The 24,931-nt window shown below is 35.0% G+C and overlaps 1 protein-coding gene across 8 annotated transcripts in view; it reads right to left on the reverse strand.

The window, feature by feature from the left end:
* SNAP91 (synaptosome associated protein 91) overlaps positions 1-24,931 on the reverse strand; it is a 121,267-nt gene that overhangs the window by 50,764 nt on the left and 45,572 nt on the right. For all 8 annotated transcript variants that reach the window (XM_040983701.1, XM_040983697.1, XM_040983699.1 and 5 more), the window contains 8 exons: positions 23,257-23,399; positions 22,342-22,417; positions 21,551-21,653; positions 19,824-19,917; positions 18,118-18,229; positions 8,861-8,967; positions 6,099-6,140; positions 271-341 (listed from right to left, as the gene is read on the reverse strand). In XM_040983701.1, the coding sequence (XP_040839635.1) occupies positions 271-341; positions 6,099-6,140; positions 8,861-8,967; positions 18,118-18,229; positions 19,824-19,917; positions 21,551-21,653; positions 22,342-22,417; positions 23,257-23,399 (748 nt within the window). The remainder of the gene's footprint in view (positions 1-270; positions 342-6,098; positions 6,141-8,860; positions 8,968-18,117; positions 18,230-19,823; positions 19,918-21,550; positions 21,654-22,341; positions 22,418-23,256; positions 23,400-24,931) is intronic.

Consider the following 24,931-nt stretch of genomic DNA (forward strand, 5'->3'; position numbering starts at 1 on the left):
GACTTATTTCTACTAACATCTAATGACAGCCTCGATCTTTCCATTTGAATTCCTTTTCTTCGTATTGTGAATTATTTCTAAGGGAAAATGCATAAAACATCAGGTTCAGCCAAGGTAGGACAATCTTCTAGTTTGTTGCCTCAGCCTGCAGGTAGATAATGAAAGCAGTCCCTCAAACTGCACTGGCATACACTCTACAACAAAATCCGATCTCACGAAGGACAATTTTACTATTTTTAATCTTAAGTTGAATATATAACTAAGGCGTACTTGTTTCCAGGTTTCTTTCCTTCTAATGTATTTAGATGTTGTTCAAGGGTCTCCATAAGACTGCTGGGAGCCTACAATAAGAAAGTAAAAATAAATGTCTGTATTGTTCTCTTTCAAAGCAAGCACACTGCAACATCAGGGTAACTTGGCATGGTGAAGGTCTATGGGTGAACCTTATGTATATTAGATAATTTCATCTGGTGTGCAAATATTTAAATTCCATGGACTCTCTTATCCATCTTGTACACATTCAACTCCACTACATAACAAGTAACATTACAGTGTGCTTTTAACATACAGATTACAATAGATAGTCTTTTACTAAGTCATAAAACTCAAATTCACCACAACTTTCCCATAAAAACACAGCAAAAAAGGAATAGGCGTTACTATCCAAGTAAAAAATGTAATTGCCCAAATACAAAAATATTTTACAGAAATAAGAAAATACAGTAAAATTTCACTTATTAGGTGCAACTTAAACATTAGGAAAATCATAGCTTAATTTTTAAAAGGGGGTAAATTAGAGTTGTGTGGAAATGAAAATGATTTTAATAGTTAATAGCAGGATTGTCTTACTACTGGATTAATCAGTTTAACACAGAAAATGATACTTCAGCAATTACAATACAGTGCTAAATGTTTGCAGACTTACTATAACAGAATTCTTAATAAAAAGTTCTTTAACTTTTTTTATAAACAAAATTTTAGGAAATATAAAGTGATGGTGTTTTATTATACATTACACAGAGAAATAATAGGTCCAAATATTCAAATAGGCTCAAATATTCAAACTGTTGTCTTGTGTAACAAGTGAATATAATACCATAACTGAGATCTTTTGCCTCAGCACTTTCAAAATGACTTCTCAGTTCTAGTGCTCAACTTCCCAATCAGCTTCCTGCTTAAGGCCTGGGCAAGCAGTAGAGGATGTCCCAAAACCTTGGGATTCTGCACCCATGTGGAAGACCAGAAGGAGGCTCCCAACTCCTAGATTTGGGTCAGCTCAGCTCCAGACATTGCAGCCATTTGAGGAGTAAACCAGCAGATAGAGGATCTTTCTCTGTTTCTCCTCCTCTCTGGGAATCTGACTTTCTAATTAAAATAAATAAATCTTTAAAAAATGCTTATTGGATAAATAACATATGTTGTTGATGATAATGATGATGGCTATGGTGATGGAGGAAGCTGGGATGGTTGGGATATAAACTTCCTCCTATTTCTGTCTTTTCATTTGGATTCTAATCAGGGAAAATATATTGAGCCATAGAATTGCATTCCAGTGACAAGATTTGTGGAACAGGAATGGGTGCAGCAGTTAAGAAGTCACTTGACACCCCACCCCCCGCATTCTGTATCAGAATGGCTAGTTCTAAGTCTCAGGTCTGCTCCTGAATCCAGCTTCCTGCTAATATTAGAGGCAGCAAGCGATGGCTAAAGTACTCAAGACTCTACCATTCATGAGGGAATCGGGGTCAAGTCCCAGGTTTCACAGGGAAGCTAGCCCAACCTTGGCAGCTGTAGGCATTTGGAAAGTGAATTAGCTAATGCGAGTTTTCTCTAGTTCTTTAAAATGAAATTAGTAACAATTTGAAAATATTTGGGTACTCTCAATATTAAATTCAATGTAAAGGAAGTGTGATTTGTTGTTAAATCTAAATTTGAAACGCTGGTTATGAAAAATAAATGCATACCAAGAAGTGGAATACACATCTGTACTCTCATAAAGAGTACTTCAATGAATCAGTTAAATATACCTTGACAGCATGATACTAGACGTTCTACCTTTGCGTATACCTACAATGCATGATGTACTTAAATAGCAGAATGTTAAACTTGTAACTGTTGATAAAGGTTTACACTTCCATAATAATATGGGAAAATGGTTGGAAGGGAAAATGGGAAAGGGAGAAGAGGAGGAGGGAAGAATTTTTGTGCCTATAAAACATATAATGGAAAATAATAACAATAAAAGGGAAAAAAAGAAAAACAAAATGCTAGATGTAGTAATAAAATGGAGTACAACAAACATGGGGCAACAAGAAAAGTAACTTTTCATCAAACTGTTTAGTTATCTAAAACAAAACAATGGAGAAAGGAAGACAGTCTATAATTACATGCGTTTTGCACAGTTTCTTGACTATTGAGAAAATTTAAAAATTGTGTTGAGGTCATAAATAAATCACAGAAGTTGAAAAAACGTCTATTACTAACATAAGACTATAAAACTTTGCCTTAGAGTTATTTTGCATGTAGGGGAGGGCAACATAGCACATTAGGTTAAGTCATTACTTGCAACTCTGACATCCTATATTGGAGTGGTAGTTTGAGTCTTGGTTGCTCCACATCAGACTCGGCTCCCTACTAATAAGCCTGAGAAGACAGTGGAATGTTTTCCAAACACCTGGGTACCTGCCATTCTCATGGAAAACCCAGATGGAATTCCAGGTCCCTGGCTTTGGCCTAGAAAATCCCTGGCCACTGCATCCATTTGGGGAATGAACCAATAGATGGAAGAACCTTTCCTCTCTGTTTCTCTTTCTCTCCCTTTCTCTTTCTGCCATTCTGCCTCTAAAACAAATAAAAGAATTCCATTTAAAATAAAGTTAGCAACACTTTTAAAGTGCTGTATTATTTATATTTTATATAAAGACAAAAAACTATAGAAACTAATTCCTCCAATTCTTTGCAGATGAAAATACCATTGTATACTCAGTTTATCCCCAACACTATCTTTAGCTCCATGTACATTTTGGCATGAAGTAGACAGTAAATGAAAATTGTTTCTTAAATTTCCAATGAGCAAAAGTTTGAGAATGCCTTTACTGTTGCAAAATGAATTTAAGGCAACAGTTCATAATTAGCATCTTTAGTTAATCATTAAAAAGAAAAAGCAGTCCATAGGCCAATCAAAAACAGCATCAAAAGAATAAGAAAGAGAAAGCCTTATAAACAACGCAATATATTATGGTTACCAATTCATTGGTGGTACAGTTTTTAAAAGGAAATTTTTATTTACCGTAGTTTTCATATCAACCAGAATTTCTGCATTCAAAACCTAAGAAACATTTTCACAAATGGAGATATTCTGAATTTGTAATATATACACAAACCCAATAGGAGTAATAATACTTTTAAGAAATTCTTCTTTTTTTTTTTTTGCAAAAAACAGTAAACCCAGGATAAAAATGAAAGCATCCAGGTAGAATTTAAGTGAATTACATTACAAAACATTTTACAACCATGTGAAAAAGATAACCAAAAGATCATTGATACTTTTGATCACTAGAACTGAGAAGTCATTTTGAAAGTGCTGAGGCCAAAGATCTCAGTTATGGCATTATATTCACTTGTTACACAAGACAATACTTTGAATGTTTTTTGAAATTTTCAGTGGTATTTATGAATCATTTAAATGTTGTAGCAACGATATTAAGTATACAAGTTAAAAAGGGCTACAAATGACCAAAATTGTGTTCATTGCGTATTCTCTGACATAAAAGACAACTATCAAATTCATGAAGATATTAAACTCCTCTCTTTCATTTTGCTGTAAGAGGAATTCTAATCCAGTTGTAACAATGAGCATCCTATTTTTACTCCCAAATTAGAAGTCCTTATAATCTCAATTGCTTACTTAACTCTCTCCAAACTGGTGTTTTGGTACATTGCCACGGTTAAGATTTAGTGGCCACAGAAAAGATTGGTAGAGGCCAATTTTAATGTCAGAGGAGTTATCTGAATCTATACAATCTGAAGTTTTTGATGCGGGTCTAAGTCAACCCAGGTCTAACACTATAAAAAATATTAGCCCCAGACCATTTCCCATTTTTTCTCAGACCTGACCACATTGTCATATACAATATAAAGCAGCAGGTAAGACAGCTCCCGTAGAGATGTGAAAGGGACTCTAAGCAAGAATTAGTGAGGTAGTTAGCTCAACAGTTCTCACATTCTAAAGCAACCATAATTAAAACATTTAAAAAGTATACCATCCATACTATTTTTAAAATTTTATTCATATAAAGAAAATGGATTCCACGTTTTTTATAGGTCCCATTCTAAGAAGATGATCAAACTTCCCCCCATAATCTTGTATTGGGGGATTTAAGCATACATTGCCGAATTGAACTAGAAGGACTTTTGGATGAGGAGCTAATTTAAAAGTAAAAATTAACATGGAAGTTTATGTGGCAGCTAAGATCAACAGCAATAGAGTGTTATGAGATTATAAGGGAGCTTTACCATGAAATTATCTTTTAGACTTAAGGAAAGACTTCCGTGAGGTTGAAGTCTCTGTTTCCCAAATTTGGAAAACACAAACTTGATACCATTAAATGAAATGTTCTGTCTCTGAACTTCTTGAAAGGTGACTGTGTAAGTCATAATGAATACTACCATATAAAAACTTGCACCTAAATATGCAAATCCTTTCAATGATATACTTTAACTTTCTAATTTCAAAAATAAAAATGTATTTTACTGTCTCTTGAATCTCTCCTAGACTCCATTAATCTGTCCGAACCATGGGGAATGACTGAAGACTCATTTTCTCCTTCACTGAAAGCCTCTACTTAACAAAACTTTCTTTTTTTCTTTTATTTCACAGTCAGGTTGCCACTTCTAAGAGATTTCACTGAGCTAGAGGCATGAACATCCACCTTTTAAGATTAACATATGTCTTGCTCAGGTAAGTCCCTAGTCAAGGAACACTATTTCTTCAAAGTAGCAGAAATATTTTATACTAGCAGTCTGTCTATTAGAAGAAGCTATTACCCTAATTTTAAATTTAAAAAATTCTCATATTCTGAATGGCTCTATGAATTTTATTTATGAAGAATTCCTGATATTTAACTTGTATCTTAATAATACATATACAGAAAGCCATTTATTTTGGTTTCTCTAATTTTTAGTGAAAATCAAAGATTTACATTATTTTATATGTAGAAGCATTTCAAGGTATTATAAGGATATTATGACTTATTTTCATCTATCACAATGATGTTTTAATTTATAGAGAATTCATACATCCATAACTGGCATGTAAGATAGTAGCTAGCTCTACATTCTCTTCCATGATATCCACAACATTATCTCTTTGAAAGACATGGTTGGGACAGAAATTTACCACAAAAGTCATTAGAACAAAGAGTACTTAATAAAAACAGTTCCTTTTAATTATGAGAAATGTCATATGATCATCTATGATTGATCTGGATTCTACATTGTAGAAGTAGTACACATTTTGGTGATGAAAGGGTTGATAACTGTAGCTGTTTCTTAGATGTATCCCAGAAAAATCACTCATGTACCAGTACCACATTTTGTTTAAAAAAAATGAAAAAGGTTATTTTATAAATGAAAATTCCTCTACTTCATGGAGAAGGCAAGAGTTAATGTAGACTGTAAACCTATAACTTGGCATTGTCCCCATGCATGTTTGTCTTCGATATCCTGGGACATGTGGAAAACTAGGGCAAGTAGGAAGAAAATTCTAAATGTTCTCATGATCATAATTACAATCACTTTTCATAGCTATTAACACTATTCAGTTTCCTTTTTATTCAAGTTTAAAAATGCAAAAGCTCAATTAGTAAATTCTGTTGCTTTTGAAGAAGCAATTATCACAACACAGGAACATCTTCTCATTCATTTCAGAAATATATTTTAAAGCTAGAAAAATAAAGAAGGTAGTATCCAGAAATTATTACTTCCAAAAAAGTTTCAAGACTCCAAATCCAATAAAGAGTTACAAGACTATGTCTATTTGTGACAAAATATAGAATAATTTCAAGCATCCTCATTCTTCCATGGAGAGGGTCGCTTACCTGTGTGAGGTCAGGAATATCACCTTTATCAATCCCAACTTGCTGTGAATTAAAAAAAATAGATCACTTAGAGGGCTTTGCACTTTTTTATATTTAATTTGAAGGTCACACTCAAGTTTAAAACATATCACAGTTCAATCTTGGATTAAAATAATTATTATAAATATAAATTTCACTTTGAGCATATGCCCTTTTTTTATCAGTTTTCCATTCAATATAACATAGCAATGATTTTATTCACATAGGCAAAACAAATGCATACAGTTACATTGCAATCCAAAAAGAAGTGAAAATCAATTGGAGCATAACATTTAAAGTATCCTCCATGGTTTAAAAACACCTAAAAAACTACAGACTAAATTTAAATAGTTACATGAAAAAGTTCTCTTGATACGGAATGTTTAGTTTTAATAATTTGTTCAGTTTGTACTTTATTGCCCCAGAAAGGACCACTTTTTTTACTTTTTATTGTATCCTTCTAGAATGCCTTTGCATTATAACCAGGAAAATATGAAACATTTAAATATATTGCTGACAGTATATTTTTATACAGAATTTACAGAACAATTACAGCCCATGTACAACAAAGGCTCAAAGACTGGCATCCCAACCATGTGGGAAACCTGGAATGACCTCAAGGCCTTGGCTTTGACCTGGTACAGCCTCTGCTGTTGCTACTACGTTGGAAGTAAATTAGTTAATAGGAGATCTATGTTTTTCTGTCCCTCTGTCATTTAAATAAATAAACAAAAATTTGATAAAGACACATGAACATGCTTTAACACATATGTAACTTACACAAACTAATATCATATTTTAAAAAATTCTCACTATATGCTATATGGGTCAAAGCCCAAAAAAGAATCTTCTTTGATATTATTTTGGTCTCAGAATTTAAATGTGACAATTATTACCCCATGAATAAATGCAAATTGAAAGTTCTTACATAAACTGGAACACTTTTGAAATTGCATACACAAAACATGTATTCTTATACAGTATTCTCAGAATGACAAAAACAACAGAAATAAGGCACAAATGCCCTGTGTCCACAACATCGCATGTTTTACTATTGAGACTGAGAGCTTCTGTTACACAACGCTCCAGTCCTAGCAACCAGCTGACATGAGAAACAACTTAATGGTAATCCTGCTAAAGGACTGCAATATCAATGTCCCAATTTCCACTGTCTGTATGAATCAATAATTGAATTAGATAAGAAAAATCACCAATTTACAGAGAACTTTAGAAACACTAATCATATGGTTATACGGTTTCTGTGATTATGTATAAAGAAATACCCCTAAGACATACTTCATAAGTCTTAAAAATGTACACTTCTTCTATTTTTGGGGGGAGGGGCATTGTGTTTAAATCCCTGACAAAGTGAGGAAGGTCAGAATTTCAAATTTATGATTTATACACTAGGGACAATGGAGGGCTTCTCTGAAGACAAGCCTAGGTTTCAATTTTAAAAAAAAAGGAGCACATTATATAGAGTAGCTCAGGATTACCAGAAGTTAGAAAGGATAAGGAAGAAGAGGGAGGTTGTTTTTTGGGTACAGAAAACAGGCTAAGAGAGATACAGTAATTCTATAGCACAGCAGAATCAGTATAGTAACAGTAAGTTATTACCTGTTTCAAAAGGATTTTGAATGTTCCTGACATGACTAAATAGAGTGTGATTATGTAAATTGCTTGGATTTGATTATTGCTCTGCTATGTGTATATCAGAATATCATTACGTTTTAGCTGGGAAAGCTGCTGCTTGTGGAGCCCGCATCCCATGTGCACTGATGGTCCAAGTCTTGGCTGCTCCACTTCTGACTCAGGTCCCTGTTAATGGCATGGGAAAAACAGCAGAAGATGGCTGAGGTGCGTGGACCCCTGGCAGTCATGGAAGAAGCTTTTGGAACTTAGCTTCATCTGGCCCACCTGTAGGCTTTGTGGCCATCTGGGGAGTGACCCAGCAGATAGAGGATTTCTTTGTGTCTCTTCTTCTCTTTAAAACTTCAAATTTCAAATAAATAAGCACATTGTATTTTTAAAATATGTACAATTAGTATATGTCAAAAGCTATTCAAGGTTTTTTATTTCTTTTTTTTAAAAGATTTATTTATTTTTATTACAAAGTCAGATACACAGAGAGGAAGAGAGACAGAGAGGAAGATCTTCCATCCGATGATTCCCTCCCCAAGTGAGCACAACGGCCGGTGCTGCGCCTATCTGAAGCCGACAACCAGGAGCTTCCTCCAGGTCTCCCACACAGGTGCAGGGTCCCAAGGCTTTGGGCCGTCCTTGACTGCTTTCTCAGGTCATAAGCAGGGAGCTGGATGGGAAGTGGAGCTGCCAGGAGTAGAACTGGCGCCCATATGGGATCTCGGGGCGTTCAAGGCAAGGACTTAAGCCGCTAGGCTACACTGCCGGGCCCAGGATTTTTATTTCTAAACATAGTGCATTGATGAAACATTAAAGAAAATAATAATCATTAGGTGAAATGGAAGGATGGACCATCTTGTAAACCATCAGCTGAGCTTGTTATCAGTGAAACATTAATGCAAAGTAATCATCTGATTGGCAAACAGTGGTGCAGAGTGTAACTTACAGTAATGGTGTGGATGAAGTGACATCTAAGGTCATATTAAACTCCAACATACAATAACTCAGTAGCAGAGATGTTGCTGGATTAGACATTTTATTATATATTCCAGAAGCATGGACCAATATTTTAAAAAGTACATTCCCAACTTACTGCTACTTACCTCTGCAACCTTGAGAAATTCAGATACCCGTGTCATTCTAGTTAGAAATCGCTTGTAAATTTCCAGAGCATCTTTACACTGTCCTTTCTTCATTTCAAAAAACTTTTCTAGAAGAAATAAAGAGATAGACAACTAGAAAACACAGATTCTAAGCTTAGGTGAAGATTATTACTCAAAACCTGAAATACTGTTTAAGTCAAAACACTTGGCATATGAGAAGCATTAAGGAACATAAACAAAGCAGATAAGCCACTTCAGAAAGGTTTGTGTTCCAAGCTGGCCAGCTATCTCAATGAAGCCATGTACATCATGAAAACAGAATTAGTATAAATATAGATGAGCTGTCATATGGGTTACAATCCTGATGCACATCATCACACATTCTGTCTTAGAAATAGCCACAACTCTTCATGATCAAAATTTCAACAGTTATGAGTGCACCCTACAACACCCTTGTTTTCTTACTAGCTCACTACAAAAAATAATTTATATATCACAAAGCAATAATCTACATGTTATTAATCTGACAAATAGTGCATATTAATAATATAAGATGTGTTAATATTAGAGGAAGCTGGATGTGGGATATATGGGGACTCTTTATATGATTTCACAGTATTTGTTTAATGAATTAGAAGCCATTAAATAGGGAACGGTGCAGTAGCCTAGCAGCTTAAGTCCTTGCGCGTGCTGGGATCGCATAAGGGTGCCGATTCAAATCCGGCAGCTCCACTTCCCATCCAGCTCCCTGCTTGTGTCCTGGGAAAGTGGTTGAGGACAGCCCAAAGCCTTGAGACCCTGCACCTGCATGGGAGGCTCCGGGTTTCTGGCTTTGGATTGGTGCAGCTCCGCCCATTGTGGCCGCTTAGGGAGTGAATCATCGGATGAAAGAGCTTCCTCTCTGTCTTTCCTCCCTGTATATCTGACTTTCCAATAAAAACAAAATCTTTTTTTAAAAAAGCTATTAAATAAAAACTTTTTTAAAAAAGAATTTTTAAAATTTTCTATACCTAAATCGAAAACTTTCTATTGATAATAATTTTCTTCAAACATCATAATGATGCATTTTATTTATAAAATAGAGGTTTATGAAAACAGCACATGGTTTAATAAACTCTTTATGATTTCCTCCTCCTTTTCAGACAAAACATGCTTTTCAGACAAAAAACACAGGCTCAGTTTGCTGATCTTTTGTGCACTCCTGAAGTCTAATAATTCATTGACTAAGGTATGATAGTTTCCTTATAATTGCAGTGTGAGTGTACTTCTAGTAATATTCTACTTCACTAGTGTTCTCACTGGCTACTCATTAATTCCTGCACTCAGTAATTATTGACATTACAGATGGAGACACAGCAAACAAGTGTCTGGGTGGCTTCCAGGCAACCCTGGATTATTACTGGTGGCTCAGCATCTTCCACGTAAGTTCACTGTTCTATATTTGCCCACAGCTAAACACATGTTATTTTTTCATTCTCTCATATTTGAGAGTAATTTATTTCATTCAGCATATAATTTTACTACCTCAAAAGTATTTTTAATTTTCTCAAGTTAAGTTTAATAATATATAATTAGGCAAAGAACTAATTATCCAGGGCAGTTATTACTTCTGTTGACAGTCTTTTGGTAATGCTATTTTTAATAGGAACATGGACCTCCCGGTAAGCTATTTTAAGGGAAGTAAAAAGGACCAGGGATATGCACCACACAGTGTTTCCTATTTGGTAAAATTCATGGGAGAAGTGAGCATTCTTAAAAATGGTTAAATTTAAGGATAACTTCCTTCACTGCTCTATTTTTTAATGCTATAGGTGGAATTAACATGCTGACGAAGATAGATCTTCTTTGGCTCAAATTTGTAAGTCAAAGACTTAATCTAATAAATTCTCTCTCTCTGTCTCTCTCTAATAATGGACACAAATTTAACTCTATCTGTTCCTGGGGATAGCAGGTTCTCAATGGGTCATAATCAAGGGATGTTTGTCTCCCAATTTTGTATCACTAGGCCAGCTGAGGCTTGGCAATGAATAAGAAGAAATCATTGTGTCGATTTAGATTCTCTGTGTACAAAGACATATTGGTTAGTGTTGGGCAGCACTTGGTATTAATTGATCTCTAGATGCTAAAGAATTTCTGTTTTCTAAGGATATTTTCAAAATTATTTGTAATTTTCATGGTTATCAAAGACTCAACAAAAAAGATATTACTACAGCTTTAGGTGATAATCTTATGGCTGTTTCTGTAACAATGATAATGCACAGAAGGTAATATGTTCCACTTTAATGTTACATGCAGAGCTAAGAAATTCTTTTGTCCCCCTCGAGGCCAGGGCAAGCCCTAGAAAAAATAACATTTTCACAGGGGGGCTGGACCACAAAAATAAGCCTCTATCTTTCTTTCACAGTAAAGATAACAGATGATTATTTTCAATATTTAAAAGTATCAAATTTGATATTTGCACAATAAAAATTTATAAGGCTATGATTAATCATCCTTTGCATATTAGTACTAACTTTCCTAGGAAAAGGATAAAATGAAAAGTCATTTCAATCTTGAACAGAAAACTGAATTTTCTATAGATTATACTATAGATCCTTACTTAGAAAGGGAAGCATCTTACTTGCAAGTCAAAACTTTATAACCATAAAACATTTGTGAAGATTTGCAGCCCCAATATTGATTTTGGCATCATAAAAGCACTTGCCAGGAAACCTTTGACTAAAACTAACTTACAATATATTTATAAGGTAACTCTGTGACCATTAAAGAATAAATGAAGAAAAATACCTAGTTCAAAATAATTAGGAAACTGTCTTGCACATAAATCTTTTATATCATCTCTTTAATGAGAACAGTTTTGAGAAAAATGCTAAATGAAAGCCATTCAATACCAGAATGTTACAAGGCAAGGATACACACTTTCAGAACTTTTGAAGTGCTAGTTCCTTTTAATAAGAAATTTCATAATTCTCCTCATTTTCTAGTTCTAATTTAGATAATAGATGATCATTTTCAAATCACATTTTAAAATGTAATGAGTGGTTGTTACCTTAATAGGAAGAGAAAATGCATTCTTAATGCTATTTATGGTTGAAGTTAACACAAAGAAAAACTAAAGTAGCACAACATTTAAGTAGCTGTTGAAGACAATAGAGAAGAATCCTGTGGATGAATGTGTTCACTTGTTAAGTGACTAATAAAGACGGAACATCCAATGTTCCTGAGGCAGAAGTAAGCCTGAAGCAAGGAACCCTGAGGAAGGTGTAAGTGAATGAATCAACAAAGTTCACTTCTTGACTGGCTCTGGATTTCAGGAAGATGAGAACCTCAAACACAACAGACACTTTAGATATAAAAGACCAAATATATTCTGAGTTTTAGGTATAAACAAAATATCTAAAACCAAATATCTACAAATACTGACAAAAGGAAACTTAAGTTCATCAGTAGGGCCAGAAGTAAAAGATTTTGAACTCATGATAATGGAGATGATTGACTTTTCACAAAAGAATACAGAGAAAAGGCAAAAAAGCAGAGGGCTGGCCATGAGCCTTAACCTGAACAGACATGCATGAGCACTGAGAGCGTAACAGCAGTTAGCAGCAGAGAACTGGCTTACCGAGAAAATCTCCAATCTAAAAAAAAAAAAGATAATCTTGTAATGGTGAACTGAATGACTATGCCATTATAACAATTTGGGGACAAATAACAGGGGAATACAGGGAGGAAAGGAAATAAAGGAGAGGAATGAACTCCTATGCTTACAAATCTGTATCGTGGAAAAAAAAAGTTTTTTAAAGATAGACTTGGCTTTCACCTTATTCTTTTTTATTTACTTTTTCCCCAACCTATCTTTTTTTTTTTTTAAAGATTTATTTTTATCATTTTTTTTATTGGAAAGGCGGATATACAGAGAGGAGAGACAGAGAGGTGATCTTCCGTCCGATGATTCACTTCCCAAGTGAGCGCAATGGTCGATATTGTGCCGATCCAAAGCCAGGAGCCTCTTCTGGGTCTTTCTGGGTCTTTCTGGGTCTCCCACGTGGGTGCAGGGTCCCAAGGCTTTCCCAGGCCACAGGCAGGGAGCTGGATGGGAAGCAGGGCTGCCGGGATAGAACCGGCACCCAATGGGATCCTGGGTGTGCAAGGCGAGGACCTTAACCACTTGCGCCACCACGCCAGGCCCCCAACCTATCTTGAGAGCAGGAATATTTCCCCCCCTGAAAGATAAAATCTCTTAAGGCCACTGCAGTTGATATTGATGACTACCTCAACCAAACATCATGAGCATGAAGTCAGGGTTCTACATACAAACGATCTTTTGCAAATTGGATCTGTGAGACCTGGAAGTTAAAACTGAGGCAGGACTCACCTTCTCATTCCCTCTCATCCTTCTTCAGCAGCATTCTTAATGTTCCCCTGATCCTTTCTCATGATTCCTGGATTCTTGAGGCATTAGCTATTTGCATTGACTGTAACCTACATGGATGGCTTCAGAAGTAAGTAGTAGCTTTTCTGTGGGAGTACTTACTACTCCAGGACTTGTTTCAGGAGGCTGAGTTTAGAAATAATTGCTATAAGCCTTTGATATTGACGGAAGGACTCCCAAAAGTTCATGGGACTACCAATGTTTATTTTGGTGCAAAAAAATATTTGATATCCATGTAGTTTTTTTTTTTCGTAATATGCATTTTGCACAAACTTCTTGAAGTCTAAACAACTAATTTCCTATATTGAATTCCTTTCTTTTTAGAATATGTAGGAAGTTTATGAAGTGGATACAAGAAAGCAGACTGTCAACAATGGCAAATTCGTTGGATTCTAAGACTAAGTAAGTGAACTGATTAGACTAGAAGACAGTATTAATGACCTGTCTCTACTGGAGAATCACATTTCTCATAGTCTTGTGCTAACTAAACAGAACAAAATAATTACATACAGTATAAAGTATGGAGATTTGAAATGAGCACCAGGAACGAAGCTTATCAGAAAATGGGATGAACCATCAAGGAAGGAATTAGGCAGCTGTGGGAAGGGTCACTGCTCCTGATACCTGGAGAGCTTAAAAATGACAACAGATTTTAAAAACTGGCTCAAGGCACAGTCAGACTGGCACTCCAACAGCCCCAAAATAACCTCACCTCTTCTGGCTGCAGGGCTGTTATAATTGAAAATCAAAAAGGGAGTGTAATTTTGCAAGCTGCTGGTTTACAGCATAGGTGGTCAAGCTATATTTGCAGCTTTACATGGCTTCCTTTGTAGGTCAGAGAGCATTTATTCAGGAACAAAGCCACAAAGGAGAGCACTTGATCGATTAAAATAACATTAACTTTTCCCTTGCAGGGAGAAGAAGCACTTTGTTCTGAGAAGGCTGTGTAAACTCAGAATTCATGAAGGAATGAAATTCTCCTTCACACCTACCTTCTTTTAACCCTCATCACTGCAACTATCTTAATTCCTAGAATGAAAGGTAGAACCCAGCAATTTTACACACGCTGGAAGCTGTGACCCAGGGAAACACACATACACACAGGCATACAGTCAAATGCCAAAAGAAAAGCAAAAATTTTTAACTTCATATTGCCAATATAAAACACAAATGGCTGACACATGGAAAAATGCTGAGGATCACTAGCAGTCAGGAAAAATACAAGAAAAAAATCACAATGAAGCACCACTTCATCACAGTTACAAAAATAAAAAAACATCAAATTCTGATGAGGTTATAGAGAAAGAGGTGCACTGATACCCTGTTGGTGGGAATGCAAACTGGTACAACCGTTTTGGAAGACAGGATGGAGAATTCTCACAAAACCAAGAATAGGTCTACCACATGGCTCAGTTATTTCACTCCTGGGAATATACTTAAAGGAAATTAAATCAGTATATGAAAGTGCTACTTGCACTTCCATGTTTATAATAACTAAATTCACAATAGCTTATACAATCAATACAGACATCCATCAATTGATGACTGGACAAATTGTGTTATATAGACACACAATTGCATACTACTCAATCATAACAGGAATGAAATTTTGAGATTTGCAGCACAGTGGATGGAACCAGAGATCATTATGCTAAGCCAGAAACAAAATGACAAATAGCACACTTTCTTTTGTAGGTGGCAGTTAGTACAAGGTATAAAATTATGTGGCTATCATTATCATTGATTATATAACTATAAATATTGCTTCAATGAATTATACTAAGTAAATGACAGTATACTTTTATTTCCCACATATTAAAAAAGATAAAAAATAAATGTAAGAGGCAGGGAGTAGTGAGGCCTCTTATGATACTCATGATGTTTTATTCTTAATTTGGGTATTGGTTATGTTTGTGATCAAGCACAAAACTCATTTAACTGCATATATATGTATTTGTTATATAGACCATATTTCAATACAATGTTTTTAGACAGTGCTATTCTTTGCTTGACTTTCATAGTTTTCTTGATTCCTCTCCTGTTTCACTTGTCTATTCTTTCTTCCAAAACCACAGTTTCCATTACTGTAGCATTATAGACAATTTTGAAGTTGGACAATAGAGTCAGTTCAACTTCTTCACCAACCTTGTATTGGCTCTTCTGGGTCTTTTGATTCTCCATAAAAAATTTTCAGATGTCATTTGTTGATACCCATAAAATAACACTGTGGGATTTTTATTAAAATTATATTGAATATATAAATGAATTTTGGAAGAATTAACATCTTGACAATATTGAAGCTTCCTATTTCTTAAAATATTGCTCAATTTATCTGTTCTTTAATTTCCTTTATGAGAGCTTTAGAGTCTTCCTCATTTAGAATTGAAAGATATTGTTAGAGTTGTATCCAAGTGTTTTACTTTGGGTATGCTTATGTAAATGGTATAGTGTTTTTAGCTTAAATTTCACTTTTTGCTGACATATCAGAAAGTGACTGACATGGTACATTAGCCTTTTATTCTTCCTAAGTGGCTGTTTCTGCTCCTGTTGTTGCAATTTTTATAAACATCATGTAACTAGAAAATAAAAGCAGTTTTTCTTCTTCATTCTCAATATGTGTAAATTTAATTTATATTTCTTATATTACAGTATTAACCAGGTCTTGTAACTTCTATTTGTAATGATATATAACTGCCCTCATATATTTTGGATTTAATTTGTTAATATTTTGTTGATGATTTTTCATCCACATTCATGCAAAATGTCGGTCTGCTGTTTCCTTTTCTTGTGATGTTTTTGTCTGATTTTGGCATTAATACAATTCTACCTCAGCACATGAAGGAACATTCCTCTACATCTCTTTTGGTAGAAGCTGTTCAGAATTGGTTTAATTTCTCAAGTTTGAGAGAATTCACGAATGACCCTCTCTGGCCATGAGTCCTTACACTTTGGAATGCTATTACCATTTAAGTTATTTTAATAGACACATTTTCTTTTTTTTGAGAGAGAGCATGACTCTTTCATCTGCTGGCTCAATCCTAAATTAGTTGCAATATCCAAGCCTATACAGGGTGCCCAGAACTCCATCTCAGTGGCAGAGGCATATGGACTTGGGCCATCTTCCATTATTTTCCTGAGTTCATTGGCAGGGATCTGGATTAGAAACAGAGCAGCCAGGATCTGATATGGTATGTCAGTATATGGTATGTCAGTCAGGATCTAATATGGTATGTCGGTATAGTAAGCTGCAGTTTATCCCACTGTACCACAACTCCAGTCACTCTGGCATTTATTTTGGTTCTTTCACAAGGTTTGCATTTTTCTGCTTATATTGCTCAGCTGTTTCTGGATATTTTCTACTTTACCTATCTCCTTAGCATATTATTCATAAATTTCTGGACAGATCACTCAAATATTCCTGCCTTTTCTGGTTCTGAATTTTGCCCTATGTCTTCAAATCATTTGTCTTTTAGTATGATTTTTAATTTTTGCTTTATATTCGAACATGATACGCACATAGAAATGAACTTCCATCGGCATGTCTTTGGCAATGCAGTGGTAAAACGTTAGGGAAAGGAAAGTCTTCTATACTCCTATGGTTAAGTCTATCTTTTAGTGAGTTTATGATTCCAGAGTAGAGACTTCTCAGGTGCTTCTCATGCTCTTGCTATATACCTCTAGAGACTAAGATCTTGACCACAGAATATCAAATGTTCCTTAGACCTAGGGTAGTCACCTTTAGTACCTTATGTGCCAAAATATAAAGCTAGATAAGTACAAGAACATCTTATTATCAAATCAGTGTGATACGTCAGACAGCAGCCTCTAGCAGGTTGTAAATAACTCAAAGTTGAACTTTCATGTGAAAATTTGTATTTCCTATGCATCTGTTTTCCTATATTGCTATTTCTCCTCTAGGTAACACTTCAGGCCACTGAGAAGTTTCCTATGATCAATGGATAAAAAAGGGAAAAAAGTCAGGTTTTGTTCTGAGATGTTTCCTTACGTTTCTGCCATCAGGAAGTGAGTTGACAAATTATAACTCTAGAAAATGGATGATCTTGACAGCAGAAATAAATCTTTACAGTAGGTCAAACTTTCACTAGTGTGACTATTTGATTTTCTACTTTATGTCACAGAAGTATGTATGTAACATGTATGTCTAAACCAAATTTTGGGTAGCAATGAACTATTGACCTAAATGTGAGCAATATGAGAAAAATAAAATCGAGAGATTGTAGTCACGGAGGTCCAGAGTAAAGGTAGTATATGAATCTCATAAACTAGAAAGCAAAAAAATCTTTACATCTCATAGAAATGCAAAGAGCACGGCATGTGAACAATAGGAGCTCAATAAACAAGAAGATAAACTAACTCCAAAGGAAACGGTCCCGGTATCTGAAATGAAGTGTATGAATTAGATGAAGAGCAGAGGCTTCCCCCTACCAGTACTGATAGGCCTACCATTGTTGCTGGGTCCTCAATCAGCTGATATTTAAGACCAATTCTGAGTTATCATCACAACACAGTAGTTCAGGGATACCAGTAATTTGCCAATTAACAGGTTGAGGATTAAAACTTTTTACTAGGAAGGGGATCCTAAATATGCTAACACTGTAATGGACAGTCATCCTGAAGATCTATTTATCATCTGTATCCATACTGCTCTGCCAGCACCACCGTCTGTGGACTTATCAGCATCACGGCATTCCATATAACACTTCCTCTGCCAAGCACTCACTTTACAGTACTAGAAGTGTAACAATGGTTCCATTCCACATAATTCAATATCCCATCATCCCAGATATATTTCAGAAGTTGTATTTACCAAGTAAGTTAATAACTCCATCATTGTAGCAAGCAAAAAGTTTGATAAGATCCTTGAAAAGTAGCATAAATGCAGCATTTATGACACCATTAGTTAATTCATTTGGATGCACCTAAAAAAGACAAAAATTTAGTTAACTACATACCACCAACTCCTCATTTTTTTCAAATCAAATGTCTCAAATGATTACTTAAATAATGTCTCCCATAATTACTAAGAAATTCACTCACACTCTAAAGTCTTGAGCAAACTTCTTGGTAACACCTGCAATGTTATAAGATGGTTTGCATATATTCTAATTCAACATGTCACTGAAGTTGGTCCTAATAAAATAAAATTGATTCTATTGAATCAATTATCCACACTTCAATCAAATCTCCCTTTTAACACCTTGTCTTTGGTTGCTTTTAGCACATTCTATTACATTTCTGATGCTTCTTCTATCTAAAAAAAACTATGAGAGAGAATTTAGGCTCTAGGAGCTTATAAAATTCAATATTGAAGAAGAGTAAAATACTTTAGCCTGCCACCCCTAAAACAACTCCTAAGACTCATATACATTCAGTATTCACCAAATACTACGATCACTAACACAAAGGAGCACAATTTTTCCACACTCCCTCATCCTTGTCCACAACTTTTCAGGTTCTGTTCTTTTCCCTTTTATGGATTTTTCTTTTTAACACAAAAAGCAAGGAAAGCAAAGAAAAATTAATAGAAAAAGAGTTAAGAGAAGCAATTACATAGATATCAAGTTAGGTCCTCACAATAAAATATGTCAAAAACGGTCAGATGGTTTGCTACTGCTACTGAAACTTCACAGAAGTTAGCTGTTGTAATTAGGATTCAATTATATACTAAACCACACACTTGTAACAGAAAATTTAACTTACGACTTTTGAAGAACACTTTTGCCTTAGACAATTCCCCAAGCACAGAAAAGCAGAAAATGTGAGTTATGAGTCTTCGTACATATCCAAGTATTTCATTTGCATGACTGAGGTGTTGATTTAATGCTTTTACTTCAAATTCGCATGCAGTTGTAAGAAGTAATACAGAGCAATCTCATAAGCTATGAACACAGTTTCTTCTTCACGAAACTGGGGTAAAAAATCACAATCTGTATATTGACAATGATATGATCCACCTGTGCTACTGTGTTTTCCCTGGGATTAGGTTTGTTGGTAGGAATCTGTATGTGCATGTGTATACTTGGACTATACAATTTAATCACATGTGTATCCACCACCACAGGTAAGATATAAGCATGGTTTTCAGAGAGAAATCCTGTTGATATTGCCAGGAGGGATCAAGTATTGAGGACCAAATGGAAAAATTGTCTTTGGTGGATAGTGTCATTTCTGCAGTTTCCCTGAGTCCTAACAGTGAATTCAAATTATTTCAAGTTAATTCAAGTTATATATCAACTTTCAGACACTTGATCCAGTCAAGTACCACAGGAGGTAACCATCCTACTCAAAATTGGAACCTCCAGAAATGCACCACTCATAATTGTCCATGAACCAAGTATGAACACGTAGTAAGCTGGTTAGAAAACGTAAGGAACCTCACCCATCTCTATTTTATCTAAATAAAGGGTATCTAAAGTGGTTTCTTGAGGAAACCTCTGGATTTAATCTTAGCCCACCTGCAAGTAAAAGACAATATTGACTGCAATAAGAAAGACTTTCTGGTAAGGTACATACATCAAATTCAAGTAGTGCATCGATTTGTCCCTGCAGGATTGGCATACTCTTTAGTAGTTTTTCCGGGGCCATTGTCCTCATTACACCATCAGCCCTACAGTTTTTATTTTTTAAAAAGAAAAGGATAGAACATTGTTGTATATGGAAAATGCAAGCCCACACACCCTGTTTTATTATATCCCCCTTCCCCATTTCCTGGTTTTTCTTTGGGATCCTTTTTGAGGGATTGAAAGATTGTAGTTTTCTTCTTTGCTTAAACTACACATATTTGTCCATTCTCACTCCTCAACCAAATATGCTTTCTTTCTATCAGAAGTGCCCTTGGGAAGACAGTGATGACATATGGATAAAAGAGGTCAGTAGAATTTCTGAATGGATGTTCACAGATCTTTAACAAAGGTAACAGTGTTAAACATTAAGCTCTCTCTCTCATTCTCTCTCTCTCTTTTCATAAAGAAGGCACTTATCTTGGAAGTCTTGGAAGTCTACAAATAAATTTGTAAATCTGGGATTACCAGGTGCTCAAACTGTCATGTGAAAAAAAAGTGTGCGAATATGAGAAGCTTTCCCAAACAGAGTAAAGAGTTTAGCTACAGAAGACGAGACTGGAAGTTGGTGCTGAAGGGAGTATCAGAGAGAAGCTGCATTCCACAACTACCTACAGACCTCTGAGGGAATCCCTGTATTTATATACGGTCAAAGGGTGACAACACAGGTGAGGTAGAGAGGAGGCTAATGGCAATTTTCAGAGTCTCTCTCATGGTGGTGCTGGGTAAAGCATCCCAAAGTGTCCTTACGTGGCTGTAAGGGGTATAGAAAATTTCAAAAGGGTTGTGGATCTATTGCAGAAAGGCCTGTATTTAGTTGGGAAAATTGGCTAGAGTTGATCCAGGCCATGTGAGCAGTCACAGGAGAGGGGTAGGAACTAGAGTCATTTCTAACAAAAAGCCCTGAATTTATATTCATCCACAGGAACCTAATTGTCATTGAACAGCAAGTTTATATCTTTTACCACTATAATAAAAAAGTAACTCCAACATGAGGTTAGCTCAGCTTTCAGAGATAGAATTATCTCTCTTCCTGTGGATTCTTGAGATTAAGATACTAAACCTTCTTTTAAAATCTTGCCACATTAGGAACCACCAGAAACAAATACAGCTGTGTACAAACTTCTGGGCAAACATTTCTGACTACACATCTATTTATAGAGAAATAGCAATCATGCATTAAAATCCAGGTGCTTCTTTTTCAGTGACATCTTCTTAATCCATTTTAGTATGGTGTGTGTACATGTGTGTGTTTTCTTTGATAATATAACCTTTCAAAGTCAGATATCTGCCAAAAGATGTTTTATTTCAATCAGAACACACTAAAACAGCTCCCTTCATCTGCAGCACAGTACTGTTTGTTAGATGAACCTTATCTTAGTTCTCTCTCTTAATTATTTAAATACATATGCAATGTATGTTTAATGATTTTTAAGTCATTTTATTACATAAAATGTATAGTGTGCTAACTAAACTGTAATATAGATTTTTCTGCTTAAAGCTATAATAGGTGCTACAATCTCAAATCTAACTCGAACACTATTGGAACTTCTTTTATCAGATGATGGTAAATGGCCTTCCAAATAAGAATGTGTTGGTCCATAAACTCAGATAAAATAAATCAATATTCCCCCAATAACTTAATTCTACTTCAGTAAGCATGACAAATAAAAAACATACCCTTTCTTCACTCTGGCAAAATCAAATGCCATCTGTCTGTAAGAGAAAGCTTTTTCATTCAAATATCTACTGTAACGCCTTATGAAGGTAGACATATCATAACCTGGGTGAGGGAGAGGAAATAAAATTTGTTAATAAAATATCCTCAATTTAATTATGCTCTGTTTTTTACTAACTTTTCTTAACTCCTCCAATACAGACAAACCTCACTTAATGTTGTACTTCTAATGAAACTACTTATGACATGATGTGTTCCATGACTATGATTGTTCTATCCTTGTACAAACGTCTTTTAAAAATTTTTCCATTCATTTTTGTTCGGTATTTGAAGTAACAACCTTCTCACACTTAATGCATGTAGTCATTTGAAAACAGTCTACTTGTTTGATATGTCTGCCTTACACAAAATCAGCAATCAGTAAATATGAGAAATGCACAAATGGTTGTGGCTCAAATTTTTTAATCTCCAAATATGAGTACATTAAGACTGGATCACTTTTTTCCCATTAAGAAGGCATCCTTCATTTTATTATCTCTTACATCTTCATAAACAAACAATGGGTATCTAGCAACTCAACTATTACTTTCTAAACACTGAAAAATGACAAAAAACAAATAGCTATTTTATATACTGAGTTGTCTATAATGAAATATTTTATAGCTACTTTCATATAACTATTTTTGCATTTTCATTAAATAATAGAGCCATCACTTATAACATTTATTTATATTCTCCATCCAAAATTTAAAATATTAGAAAAACAAAATATATCAACTTTAAATATTCTCACCATGAGATCCGCTTTTATCCAAAAAGTTGCTGAGATTGAATAATGTATTTCTAGAGGCCAAATACTGAATAAATCTCTGAAAAACAAAAATTGGGATTAAATTTACATAGTTCCAAATTATACCTTTAAATAATTTCTGATTCTAACAATTTTTAAGTTTAATTTTATTAAAAAAAACTTTCCTTGTAATCTCTTTTACTTAGCTATATTTACATGACTTCCTATTTTGCTGATTTTTTCTGAGGACAAGAAGGTATAACTGTTGCTTAAACTCACTGACTTAACTTAAATCATATAATCTATCATTTCTGCATGTAATGGAAACACTGCATCTTAATAGAATTCAACAGATATGTATATAAAATGGAAAATGTAATATTTTTTATTATATATATATATTTATTTTGAATTTTTGAATTATGTGGTACAATTTTATATAGACTGGGCTTTCTTCCCAGACTCCAACCCCCAACAGATTTTCCCCATTTTAGAAACAGTGGTATAGTCCTTCATAAGGAAATGTAATATTAATAATATTTTCCCAAATCAAATATTCATGAAAGCAATGTTCAATTAAAAGCAAGTATACTTTACATCAGAAAAGAGTCTCATTTTTTTCTTCTCTCTTAACAATATTTTTGTCCACTAGGAGGTTTATATGACATTTTAGGTAGCAATAATATTTAATATTTCAGAATTTCTAAGACAATATCCAACAAAATTTCTTTTGAACATTGGATAAATGGAAGAATAAAACAGGAAAATAGAATTAAATTGTAACCTGAATGATCCTAAATCACACAGATTTTTCTTCTGGTTAGTGAAAATTAAAAAGGATTAAGATCACTGCCATATTCTTTTTCTAAAGCCTCCCTCCTCTGCTGAAAAAGGAAAAGTTAAGTGTACTTCGTTTACCTCATTCCCATGCACCATGAGATGATGTGTTGTCACTAAAGCTTTAAATACAACCACCCAGCTACTGTTTGTGGCCCGCTCGAAGAGTGTGTCAGCCATCTGCGGAATGTTAACGTTGGTCTCATTGGTAGCCTGGATCAAATCTACGGATACAGAAAAGAGCAGTAAGTGACAATAACCGTCACACACAGAACTTCATTTGATGTTTTGGACATTTATACCTACTAAAATATGATTCCAATACTACTTTGATAGTTGGTAACAAAAATTTTTCAATTAAACATAATTATCTTACACATGACCACAGAAATCTATTACTTAAACAACATTCTTTTTTTTTTTTTTTAAGATTTACTTTATTTTTATTGGAAAGTCAGATATATAGAGAGAAATCTTCGGTTCATTGATTTCACTTTGCACATGGCCCCAAAGGCAAGACCTGAGCCACTCCAAAGCCAGGAGCCAGGAACTTCTTCCAGGTCTCCCATGAGGGTGCAGGGTCCCAAGGCTTTGGCCCATGCTCAACTGCCTTCCCAGGCCACAGCAGGGAGCTGGATGGGAAGCAAGGCTACTGGGATTAGAACTGGTGCCCATATGGGATCCCAGTGGCTGCAAGCAGAGGACTTTAGCCACTAGGCTACTGCGCTAGGCCCAGCATGTTTGTTCTTGAACAAATACATTCATATATACTGCTAAATTCTATTATCTACTCTGTTCTGAATTTTGAAAGAATTTTTGTTAATATGAAGAAAACATATGTTATGTGTTACACAGGTAGAATTCTAAGAATAAATTGTTTGGCTCTCCCATTCTCCCTCCACCAATCTCCTTCCTTCTTTTCTTTCTTTTCTTCAGTTTTTGCAAAATCATAATTTATTTTTTAAAAAGATTTATATATTTTTATTGCAAAGTCAGATATACAGAACGGAGGAGAGACAGAGAGCAAGAGCTTCCATCTGTTGATTGACTCCCCAAACAGCTGCAATGGCTGGAACTGAGCCACACCAAAGCTAGGAGCCAGGATCGTCTTCTGGGTCTGCTACATGGGTGCAGGTTCCCAAGGTTTTAGGCCATCCTTGACTGCCTTCTCAGGCCTCAAGGAGGGAGCTGGATGGGAAGTGGAGCAGCCAGGACACAAACAAACAAGCACCCATATGATATCCTGGGGCATGCAAGGAGAGGATTTTAACCACTACGCTATCATGCCAGGCCCCACAGACATATTTTCAATACATTTCATAGTCACATGATTAATGCATCACTACTTTTTACTTATTGAATATTATGGTTAGTGCTGCATTAACTTCTGAGTTTTATCTTTTGGCTGGTACAGATGTTATTTCTAAAATTACTTCACGTGAGCTGAATCTCATGCTAGTTTTCTATGCTACCACTCCAAGTGCAATGCTCCAAACACGCAGGCATTTATTCTATATTGCAATTAAAGGCAGTAACATAAATGCATTTTTGAGAATACTATAACTCAAAGCATACATTGATCAGTGTAAATAGTAATGGAGAAAAAAATCCCACCATATCATCTATGCATTCCTAGAGGGATGTACATGCACTAGATTATGATTCAACCTGATTTTATAAGCCCTTAGAAAGCATTCATTGTCCACATCCACATACTGATATGATAGGTATTTGAGGGGGACATATGCTGGCCCAT

Source organism: Ochotona curzoniae, unplaced genomic scaffold, assembly GCF_017591425.1.
Source record: "Ochotona curzoniae isolate NIBS_2020 unplaced genomic scaffold, NIBS_Ocur_1.0 contig_3819, whole genome shotgun sequence".
Taxonomy (NCBI): Eukaryota; Metazoa; Chordata; class Mammalia; order Lagomorpha; family Ochotonidae; genus Ochotona; species Ochotona curzoniae.